Source organism: Lycium barbarum, chromosome 7, assembly GCF_019175385.1.
Source record: "Lycium barbarum isolate Lr01 chromosome 7, ASM1917538v2, whole genome shotgun sequence".
In the NCBI taxonomy this organism is placed as follows: domain Eukaryota; kingdom Viridiplantae; phylum Streptophyta; class Magnoliopsida; order Solanales; family Solanaceae; genus Lycium; species Lycium barbarum.
The window spans coordinates 133,035,852-133,048,036 of record NC_083343.1 but is presented as its reverse complement, the minus strand read 5'-3'; the positions used below and the strand labels follow the sequence as shown (position 1 = coordinate 133,048,036).

General features: G+C 34.9%; 2 protein-coding genes across 2 annotated transcripts; one reads left to right on the top strand and one right to left on the bottom strand.

Moving 5' to 3' along the window:
* Positions 1-5,657: 5,657 nt before the first annotated feature.
* On the top strand, positions 5,658-6,329 carry LOC132601984 (pentatricopeptide repeat-containing protein At3g14330-like). Its single transcript, XM_060315023.1, has one exon. It carries the CDS (start codon positions 5,658-5,660, stop codon positions 6,327-6,329), a length of 672 nt encoding a protein of 223 aa, XP_060171006.1.
* A 1,360-nt stretch (positions 6,330-7,689) lies between these two features.
* LOC132604569 (nicotine N-demethylase CYP82E4-like) lies at positions 7,690-10,480 on the bottom strand. The gene is made up of 2 exons (XM_060318126.1): positions 9,201-10,480; positions 7,690-8,360 (listed from the first exon to the last, which is right to left on the bottom strand). The coding sequence occupies exons 1-2, from the start codon at positions 10,410-10,412 to the stop codon at positions 7,734-7,736; spliced, it is 1,839 nt and encodes a 612-aa protein (XP_060174109.1). The 5' UTR covers positions 10,413-10,480; the 3' UTR covers positions 7,690-7,733.
* Between the last annotated feature and the right edge of the window lie 1,705 nt (positions 10,481-12,185).

The following is a 12,185-nucleotide window of genomic DNA, read 5'->3' as shown; positions in this document are numbered from 1 at the left end:
AGGCTACTTGGATGTTGATTAAGATACTGAAGTCCAAGCAGTGGATAGAGAATGCAGGGACAAATGCGAGAAGTCAGTTAGATGACAGTGTTCACCAAAAAGCTGTACCAGAAGTTGAGGGGTGATTTTCCAAAAGTTATATGGAAGAAACTGACATGCAACAATCTCAGTCCACCAAAGTGGATCTTTATACTGAATTTAGAATTTCAAGAGATATTGAGCACACTTGATAGATTGGCCAAATGATGAACTTTCAAGACAAGCAGATGACTGTGATAGAGATACTGAGAGACTTAGTGCAGGATCTCTTTGGAAGATTAGTACAAAGTGGTGTAATGAATAGACTAGACTATCTGAATAGCTATCCTTGGTAGTCAGTTTATTTGCTTTTAGTAGATTGTTGGGGCTGGTTTGTCCAACTATCAGTCTGTGTGAACATATCTCTTTGGTAATGAAGTTCCTTTAATTACCAAAAAAAAAAAAATTACTTAATCACCGGGAAGCAAGAACTCCAACAGGCGATATAACACGATTTCAATTGCCTTCTGAAAATATGTGAGTTACTATAAGAAAAACAAAGGCAGAGATGAATAAGCCAAGTCCATATTTAGCAGGTGCAAGAAAATATTGTCATTCAACTGTGAACTGGTTCATTAATCATACACTGCATGAAGCATTTCTACAGAGAACCAGAAAAGCTGAATGCGTCAACAGTGTCACACAGAAAATACATATAACCATTAGACAAACTACATGGAATTGGAATTATTAATTAGTCAACAAATAATAAAACGGGCAACGCCTTAATCTAATGCTCTGATTAAGTCAAAGTTCGCTATCAAATAAAATTACACCTATTTTCTATGTTTCTTGGACTCGAGCTCGAGTACCCGATACAGCTCTAATAGTTGAGTTGCTTCTCTACGAGGAACACTGAGGTTATATATAAAGCCACCACCTTCAGATCAAATATGGTTGGATTCACAATGATGGCAGATATTGACATCCATTTGAACTCTTCTTTTGGGGACCAGCACGTTTAGACACACAATCACATTGCATCAGTAAAGAAAGAGAAGACAATGGCCACTTATTGTCCACTTTGGCGCAATAGGTCTAACGCATTTGTACCTTGGGTTATGCCATCATCGAGTCTTATACAGCCTCGTACCATGTGAATTCCTGTCATGCTCATAAAGCTCTTTACTTTCCTCTCTCATTCCGATGTGGGATGCGCCTAAAGTATCATGTGTATCCCTTCTTCAGAAACTTGCCAGTCTAGAAACCTGCTAGTCTTTTATCCGTTATGGGCGTCACATTCTTCACCATCTTCTTCTTGCAGTAGTTCACAGAAAGAAGTATAAAGCATATAATGTTGACCTTACCAAGTAGTTGATAGATTCTCCTAAGCAAAAGCAATTTTCTAGTTCAGATCCCCTGGAAAGCGCATCATTTGGGTCTGCAAATTTATCACATTGTACAGCTTTGTTACCAGAACTAGTATTTACTTTAATCAATTTAAGAATTCTGCGGCATAAATGTTAAAACAATGCACCATTTTACACCCTTGAGAATGTAACACTCATGATGTCATTCAATAAAGTTGAGGGGAATTGTTGCTCCCAAACGCACACGCAAGTATACGTGGTCGTACAAGTAATATAGACTGCTAAGTCCAGATATCGATCCCAAAGAGATTTAGATTCTACTGTTAAACTAATTCAAATTCGAATGAAACTATTCAAGAAAGTGAAAATCAAAATGTTTGTTGTACTAAACTAAAACTGAAAAGTAAACTATTTATGATGGGTGTTTTTATGACTGGGACTATGTTGACAAAGATTGTAAGATTTATCAGATGAGAGAAAGATCTAGGGTTATGGCTTTCGACAATCCAGTTGATCTTCAGACAATTCCACCTATTTTATTTCCTGGGTTACTAGTTAACGGGTTAATTATGCTTTATGATATTCTCTCAAACTATTCACAAGCCTGTAGATATTACTATAACGTCTATATCTCTATGGTCATCAGAGGTAACAAGAACGCATTTATTTCTCCGTATTCAACTAAGTAGGGCTAAAGGGTATATCTCTATCCTCATTAGCGAAACGTTTAAATCGAATAAACTCTATTTATTCTTATTACGTACGTGAATTCCCTTTCTCAAGTTCAATTCACGCACCACAGATAGTGTCTAACTATTGGCCAGATAATCAAACAATTAAGATCAAGAATAAAAAGACATTAAAACCCCTCTTTTTCTTAGTTTAGAATTGACGTGTCTTTGCACATGCTGCGTTTTAACTTATTTTTTTACTAGGTAATTAGTGAGCGGGGTAAATAATACAGAAAAATAAGTTCAAAGAGTCTAAATAATAAAAAAGAAATCAGGGTAATAAACCCTCGCATAGTTTAATGGGAAAATAACATTTTATGTCTATTTGGAGAAAATATTTATCCGAAATGACCATGTCTATTTGGAGAAAATATTTATCTGAAATGACCCATATTTCTAATATTACTCAACATGATCCTTTTATACAATATTATTATACACTTTTATACAAGGTTTATACATTGTCTACAGTAAGTGTATAATATATCGTGTGTATATACACTGTGGCAAAAGAAAGTTGATTATGCGGATGTAAATTAAAAATATGACTACGTGAATATAATATTTTATGCTGGATTGTATATTATTGCATTTAAGTGTGTAACTGATAATTTTATGGGGGTGTTTCTATGCCTTTATCACTCTTTTTTTTTTTTTTTTTTTTGGCTCTTTTCTTACATAAATAACTCTCCTTAAAACACCATTTCTTGTTTTTGTTAGTACTACAGTATCTATGTTCAACCATGCTTGAATTATAGTATAGCTTCCGGTCTTCTCATTAGAAAAATATCCATACAAACTATCAGTAAAATCACCAAATTTTCATTGGAATTGAAAAACCTACTAAATATAGAAAGGATCACTCTTTTTGGGACACACAAAAAAAAATTAAGACACTTAAGTTGAAACAAATAGGGCTCGTTTGGTATGATGAATAAGCAAAAATAGTGCTGGGATAAAAATTTAATATCACCTTATCCCACGTTTGGTTGGAATAAAAACTTGGGATAACTAATTCGCGGATTAGTTATCCCGGGATCAGAGGCGGATCTAGGAGTTGAAGGTGGCGGGTGCCACAATTTTTTTCAATGTACATCTTGTTAGGAACGTGTATTTGGGTCGGGTATATCTCTTTTTAGTTTATTCGGGTCAACTTAATAGGCTTTTTTTTATTTACAACTATGAAAATTACATCTCAAAAATCAAGAAACAAATATAATTAGCATCTTAAACAAGGAATCACACTCATTAACACCCATTAACAATAGAAGTAAAATCAACATTTTCACCGAGGAACTTGCATCTCTTATGTATATTAAAAAATGAATTTGCACAAGTAAAATAACATCTTTAATAAGGGAATTACACCAATCAAAATAAGAAAAATAATAGAAAAACTCTTCAATATGTAAATACACCTCATAAGTAAATGTAGAATTAGATAAACTACAAGTTCTCAACAATAAATCATAAATTTCATGTTTTTTCTAAGCAGTGCTTACGAAGTTTCCATCACAATTTAAGTAGTAGAGTGATTTAAATTGAATTTAACAATTATAGAATAGCATAAATTTTTATAATACACTCTCTCCGTCCATTTTTCTTTGTCCATTATAATAAAATTATATGTTCACTATTACTTGTAAGTTATATAGTTTGAAAAATCAAGACATAATTTACCATTTTATACCTATTTTACCCTTATTAGTAAGTACTCCAATTCATTTCTCATTTTATTTATTGCTTATTAAGAGTGTCCCAAGTCAAATATAGATAAGTAAACATGGACGGAGAGAGTAATAAACAAAAGAAATTATTAAAAAAAAATGAATTTTGATCTCAATCCAAAATTCCCATTGAACCCCAAGTTTTTCGATTTAAATACTCACAGATTTGAGATTAAGAGAAATGCTTAATTTAAGGGATTTTGAAGTTTCTATTTGTGTGTTCTCGCTAAAGATCACAGATAAAATTAGAAAAGAGGAAAGGCAATATAAATAATAAAAGATAAATAGAAAATTGGGAGGGTCGAAAAGGGAATTACTGGTGCAAAGGAAGTAAAAAGCGCAAAGAAAAACGGGAATCGGAAAATGTTAAAGATATATTCAAACTTGTGTCTACCAGCCGTGGCACCTTTGTCTAATTTACGACTGGGGGTGGCAGGATCAAATATTTAACCTAATTTAAGCAAATTACAGCATAAGTATATAAAAAAATTATTAATCGAGGGGGTGCCATGCCACCCCCACCCCAAAGGGTGGATTCGCCCCTGCCCGGGATTATAGTATTTTGTTATCCCACATAGAGGGTGGAATAACAATCCCGAGATAACTAATCCTGGGATTAATTATCCCGAGATGACTTGTTTTCTAACCAAACGAGCCCATAGAGTATTAAAACATACCTTGAAGCTAATTAGGCCAACTATCAGCTACGTACTATTTTAATACATAGATAGTAATAGTCCAAGTAGAAAGGAAAAAAACAGCTTATAGTTGGAACATCACTCTCGTGAAAAAGTGATAGCTCTGTTGGTTTTTCACCATCTTTGTATTTTCTTACGGTTCTCGCCAAATCCAACAAAGGGAGTTTGTTGACGGATCCCAAAAATTGTTAACTTTTGAACTTAAAAGTTCGAAACTGTTCAGAGCATACTTTAGGGACTATTTTGAACCTACTCCCAAACATAAGGGACCATTTTTGTCATCTCCTCTACTATAGAGTGTATTTATTGTGTTTTTTCACTGAATGATGAGTTTCTTCAATTTTCTTTTACACTAAATCTATGTTCAACCATGCTCGGAATTATCGTATAGCATCCAATCTCCGTTACGCCACTTTTTCAAACCATTCGTCCTTCTTCTTTCATTGTTACGATATTCATCTCTTCTTTCTACTCACTCTATCCCAAAAAAATTGTCTTGCTTTCCTTTATAGTCTGTTCTAAAAAAACTATCCCCTTTCTATATTTGGATATTTGTGTGGCTGTAAATCATCTCATAAAATTAAATTATTTTTAAATATAGAAAGGGATAATCTTTTTGGGACAGACTAAAAAGGAAAGGAGGATAATCTTTTTGGGATGGAGGGAGTAATTTTTTTCTCTTCTGAATCACTTGCTGAGGCCTGAGGGTCTTGATCATATGGATTTGAAAGAATCAAATGAGAAAAAGTCATTAAAACCTCTTTTTTTAAGTTTATAATAAGGTGTGTTTGTACGTGCTTCGTTTTAACTTATAATTTATTTTCCTTAAGTAATTAGTAGATGAAGTAAATAATACGAAAAAATAATTTTGGTATAATAAGACTCTCGCATAGTTTAGGTGTTTAATTGGTATTACCATAATTTAGATGTGTTTCTATGTCTTATCTTGTTTTGCCATTTTCTTACATGAGTCTCTTGTACTATTCTCTGAAATAGTGCTGATAGGGATGAAGCATGATACTGTTTCCTTTGTAGGAAATCCATGCATTTGCGGTTAGAAGATTGTTTCATGAATATCTCTGTCCCAAATTCTCTCTTGGATTTGTATACCAAATGGGACGGATTGATCTTTCTCAGAAGACTTTTGATAGGACTGAGAACAGAGATGTAGCGTCATGGAATACTATGATTTTAGGTCACGGGATGCTTGGTGATTTACATAATGCAATTGATATGTTTGAAGCCATGCGAGAGGATGGTGTTGAACACGATTCAGTCTCATATATTGCAGTTCTATCAGCATGTAGTCACGGAGGACTAGTTGATAAGGGAAAGAAATACTTTAATGACATGCTTGCTCGTAACATTGAACCATCACAGGTGCACTATGCTTGCATAATTGATCTTCTTGGTCGTTCTGGGCTTATGGATGAGGCTATTAACCTTATTACTGGTCTACCATTTGAACCGGATTCCAATGTTTGGGCTGCGCTCCTTAGAGCATGCAGACTCCATGGAAATGTCGACTTGGGTTCTTGGGCGGCCGAGCATTTATTTAAGCTGCAGCCGCATCATCCTGGGTACTATGCTCTGCTCTCAAATATGTACGCTGAAGCAGGCCGGTGGGGTGAAGCTGATAGTGTCAGAGAGTTGATGAAGTTGAGGGGAGTGAAGAAAAACCCTGGATGTAGTTGGGTTCAAATTCAAGACAAGGTGCATGCTTTTATTGTTGGACAAAGACTGGAAGGATTGGATCCATGTTCATCGCTTGAGAACATTGGTTAATTGTGAGTGTGAGATGTGATACACCGAATTGAACACCAATTCAGAGGTCCAAGCCAATATTTTTCATCCTGAATCAGTGTGGACCAAATTTTGATTCCCTATGAAGACTCATTTGCTGCATTATTGACAACCCTTTGGGTCGGGGAAGCTGGGGAAAGTTGCTGACCGTCCACTGGACCTCAAATCATGGCCAAGTGCAAGCTTTGTCCAGGACAAGAACTGAAAGGATAAGAGCAGGAGCTTTGGTGATCTATTTGCTTAAGATGTGCTGTACTGGAGCAATTTCCAGTCAACTTTAAAGCAATTACGGACATGAGTTGACTATGCTCTCCATGGCTGGTGAGTAAACCTTGAGCTGACAGCAAGAGTTTATACTTGACGTGCTTCTGGCCTGCACCAGGGAAATGCCAAGCTAACTACATGAAGAACTCGAGGACATACTTGTTGGAGAGGAGCAGCAGAACAAGGCTGCTTTCTTAGTGTACTCGGGTGTTAATTGCCTGTTTTGGGGCTTATATTTAGGTCTCTCAAGGTGTCTTGACCCACAGCTTAACATATTCGGCGTTTAACATCCATGCTTGTTGCCATCACTAAATATCCAAATCTTTTTTACCTATAACAGCCAACTATTATTTAAATGACAAATGCTGTTATAGGTGTATAACAGCAATTCTCTATAACAATCAAAAAATTTCTAACCCAACGATACTGTTATAGAGAGGTTTGACTGTACATGTTTATAGCTTGTTTTAGACACAAGTCTCAAAATATTCTCATTTAAATTCAGTGTTCAATCAAGAACATCATATAAAATGAGACGGATAGAGTAGTACATAAATTGCTACGTACTGTATGACTCATTAGTTCGGTTTTTTATTATTCTTTTTTCATTTTTAACCCTTTTATTTTATTTATTATATTCTTCCTTTTGACAGGGGTATTTTGGCCAAAGCAAGACAGAGGGTGGGGTGTAAGAGTAAGGATAAAAGAGTAAAATAAGGCAGTGCATGTGAAATTCTACTATACTAGAAATGGGAATAAGCACATAGAAGGTCAACATGCCAGCCTGGCTTTTTTGGGCTATTTTGGTCATTTTACTCGAAATGGAGCAACAAGGACGATGTTCGCGTTGACTTCAATGTTACTAGCCTTCCATGTTCTTGTAACTTCAGTCTTGATTTCAGTTTTTTGCATGTGATGTCTTTCATAGATAGGCTACAGATATCGTTAGAAGCATTGTTGTCTTTTACATGAAGACATACAAGTATAAAGGTGCTTATGTTTTACTCTACTACTTTAATGCTTGCAGTTAGAATGAGATATTTGGCACTCAAATTGTTTCTTAATAAGTAAATACACATCCAAAAAGTACATACATAACCAAACAAGACAACAATTTACATCTTAGTATTGATAGAGTACAGAAGGCAAGCGAGGCGTAATCAACACTTCTATAGGATTTACTTTGCGCATGGTCATGCCTAAACCTTCTTTCATATCCAAAGGCTGGTTCGACGGTGTACTAAAATCAAAACCTTGAAGTAAATGAGCTATTGCAAGGTGTGTCACTTGAGTTGCATACGTGATCCCTGGACAAGATCGTCTCCCAGAGCCAAACGGGATGAACTCATATTGTTGACCGCGAACATCAACCCCTACTTGACTAGTCAAGAATCTCTCTGGATCAAATGTATCAGGATTCGACCAAATCTTAGGATCTCGTTGCAGTTTCATAGTATTGACCCACAATCTTGTACCTTTCGGAACATGGTATCCTTGTACAATGCAATCCTCTACAGATTCATGGGGTACTAACAAAGGTGCTGGTGGATATAATCGCAGTGTTTCTTTAACGACAGCTTGGAAGTACACCAAATTCTTGATATCACTCTCTTCTACCCATCTGTTTCTGCCAACTTTTGTGTCTAGCTCTTCTTGGACTTTCTTCATGACATCCCTATGGTTTAACAATATAGCCATTACCCAATTTAAGTGAATTGCAGTCGTGTCTGATGCATCCAACACCATACTCTGGTAAAAAGAACAGTTTAAGAAAAACAAACACAAAATAACAATCTTTTCACCAAGCAATATATCCATTATATATTCATTATGTTGGCATGATACTAAATGGTTGCACAATCAATTTGGTACACAAAGTCTCTGCATATGAAAGTTGATATAAAGAGTTAATGGTCGTTCTAACTAAATCTGATAGCAATTCTGGAGGAGCACGTGACCGACACCCAATGCCTTAACTGTTGATGGAGCGAACCAATGGAACGTTTACTCATGATCTATATTGCTCGGACTCTCCAAAAATGTTTCCATGCTCGTATAAGATCCTCCAAAAATGCATTATATTTGGAGGATTCCAACACGCACCCGTCGACATTTTTGAAGAAGCCAAGCAATATAGCCCATGATCAAGAACATATATACACACAAGCATCTCATAAACTTTCATATCTTTCATAGTCATAGTGTATATTTACTGTCAGTGCATAGAACATAAATTCATACTATAATTTAAGTCAATTTCAAGAAAAGCATCTGACTAGAACCCGATGCCTTAACTGTGCATCAAGCAAACCAACTGAACATCTACCCATGATCTATCTTGCTTAACTCTCCGAATATGTAACCACACTCGTATGTATCCTCCAAAAATGTACTACTTTAGAGGATCCGACACGCACCCTTCGACATTTTTGAAGAGTCCAAGCAACATGGGCCATGATCATAAACATATACGCACAACCATCTCATAAACATTCATAACTTTCACAGAATGTAATCACAACATACATTCATATAGTTTAAGTCAATTTCAAGAAAAGCAATGTATATATAGCAGCAAGAAACACTAACCAGAGCTGTAGCTTTAATGGTGGTTTCTCTGGTATAACTATCTGCAAAATCTTCATGGTTCATCATAGAAAGCATCACATCAATAAAATCTTGTTCATTTCCAGCGACAACATCAGCACTTTTTCTCTTCTCCACATGTTCATCCAACCAATTTTGTAAAACACAATCAATATCTTTAAATGTCCTTTTCATAAACTTAACATGCCCTTGAAAATCAATCCATTTGAATAAAGGAATAGGAAATGCATCCCATAACACAAACTCCATTGAAATATACATAAAATCCTTTAAAGCTTTCTTAAATCTTTCTGCTTCTTCTTCATCTTCTACTCTTTCATTAAGCCTTCCATAGCTTTTTCCAGCTATCATTTTGACTATCAAGCTCAAAGTCAACTTTTCTATCCAGTTAGTAAGATTAACTTTTACCGGAAAACTATCTCTGGTCACCGGAAATTTAACATTATCTCCGGTGACCGGGGAATGATCTCCGATCACCTGATACTTATCTCCGGTCACCGAATGCAAATTATCTCCGGTGACCGGGAAGGTGGGTTTAAGTTCTCCGTACATCCTACCTTTCCCAGTCCTCACTTGTGAGACTATACTCTGGTCATCGCAGTTGACCAGAGTATCCAAATTATCTCCGGTGACTGGAATATCAAGATTTTCTCTGGTGACTTGAAACAAAGAGTAAAGCTCTTTAATACTCATTTGAACTTCAGAAACTCTAACATTTTTCAATTTTTCTAACCTGCTACTTGATAAAACTTCCTTTATTACAATTTTTCGAATTTTTCTCCAGTAAGTACCATAACTAGCTAAAAACAGCATAGCATTATTATAACCAATATATTCACCGGCCAAACTCGCTGGCCGGTCAGAAAATACTTTATCATTAGTATTCAAACAATCTCTAACAGCATCATAACTACTAACGACTAATATACGAGGTAGACCTAACCGGAAAGTGAAAACCGAGCCATATTTATCCGCTAAAAATGCGAGTTTTCGCGATAAAGGGATGTTGTCGTTGCCGGAAAATTGGAGGAGATGACCTATTACCGGCCAGCCACCGGAGATTTCTGGTGGAAAAGGGTGTTGAGGTTTTGAAAGTTTGCATGGTTTTGTTATTTTCCATATGAATATGGAGAAAAGAGTTAAAGATATGAATATTAAAATTGCATTAAAATGAGAGAAAATATGATCTTCCATCTTCTTGAAGTTATTTTTGAGAATAATCTATGGTTTTGATACTATTTATGGAATTCATCATGGTACATATCGCTTTCATTTTTAAAGTCTTCAATTTATTTCATTTTTTTTATAATGATGGTGATGTTTGGATATTTTAAGTTCATACCTCGACTATTTCATCGAATACTTGTTACTAAGATACGAAAGTTTGCATGATTTTGTTTTTCCCATATGAAATTGGAGAAAAAAAGTTAAAGATATGAGTACTACTAAAATTGCATTAAAATGAGAAAAAATATGATCTTCCATTTTCTTGAAGTTTTCAATTAAGGTTTGGATATACTATTTATAGCATTCATCATGGTATCACTTTCATTTTAAAGTCTTTTATTTCATTATGGTAATGGTGATTATTTTGGATTCGTACCTCGACTCATCGAGTATGTGTTCTTAAGAAATGTTTTATTTTATATCATACCCTTACAATTTATTTTTACAAATGCAACATGGAATTGTTTCACAAAATATAATTTCTTTTTCTGCTTTCGAGAATCGTAGAAAGCTCATTATGGGGTTTTTAGCACTTGTTATTGAAGATTCCCTTTCTAAGGCTTGAATTTAAAATCTCTTATTAACGATAACTGAAATCTTAAGCCACTCAGCCATATCACCAAGCTATTGATTGAAATAGAATTGATGTGTTGGGTTAAGTCGTAGTCTTTTATATTTTTTTAGGTCACTTCGATATTTCATTAGTCTAGCGCCCCTCTAGACTAAGTATTTTCTAGTTTATAGATGAAATAGATGAATTGATGAAACTGGAAAAAAGACAAAAAAACCGTTGAGTATAATATGGAAACTTGTAGTTTGATTTTATCAAAGAATTTCTATCATTATATCAGATTCTATGATAGTGGAAGTATATGTCGTCTCTTTTAAATATAATCAGATCATAATGAGTATTCTTAATATTGAAGTGATTTATATAGTGGAAATAAACAAAAATGATTCATATACCAGCTTTTTGAGCAACATAGTCAATAGGTTGATTGTATGAAATTTGGAGGATTAAACTAATGGGAAAACACAACAAAGATTAACAAGATATCCCTTTGGGAATAAGATCCAACAAAAAGAGGGGGTGGGGGGTGGGGGTGGGGGAGGGATAAGGATGCAATTTTCTTATTTTATTTTTGGCCGTTCAATACCGCAATAATTGACGTACGAAGGACGTGCAAATTTGCCAAAGTATAACTACTCCATTAACTTGGATGAGTTCAGTGTGATGAAGAAGTATCCGAAGTCTCGGGTTTAAGCTTAAAAATGAAAATTTTATGGTGGGCAGTCGATATCCTCAATGTGAAGTTAAATTAGTCAGATCAGTGAATTTTAAATACCAAATGGTTAATTCCATCCCATATTGTATTTATAAGGTGAATTTTGTTACTCTGAAAGATAAACTTTCACAGTTATTTTCTTTTGGTTTAGTTCTTTTAACTCCTGCCCCTGGGCCTTTTTCTTTTATTAATAAGAGGCAAATATCATCAGCTTTTAGTCATCTACTCGCTACCTATACTTTTTGCAAAACGGCTTTAGGGATAAGATCAAAGTCGAGAAATAGTATATTTCAAGGCTACGAAAGGACAATCTTTTGTGAAAAAATACATCATCTTGTGTCGCGACATCCACGTCCTAGCATAAAGTTAGATAGCACAAATATATTGCTAAGATTATTGAGACATAAATAATGGAGAGAAGAAAGATAAGATTTAGCCACTTATGTTTTTAGAT

What these genes read in the sequence shown, in the direction of transcription:
- LOC132604569 (XM_060318126.1), bottom strand. Translation starts at nt 10,412, where the DNA reads ATGGAAGATCATATTTTCTCTCATTTTAATGCAATTTTAATATTCATA. An exon ending in CCATTAAAGCTACAGCTCTG is followed by an intron (nt 8,361 to 9,200) that starts GTTAGTGTTTCT and finishes TCTTTTTACCAG; the next exon opens with AGTATGGTGTTGGATGCATC.
- LOC132601984 (XM_060315023.1), top strand. Translation starts at nt 5,658, where the DNA reads ATGGGACGGATTGATCTTTCTCAGAAGACTTTTGATAGGACTGAGAAC.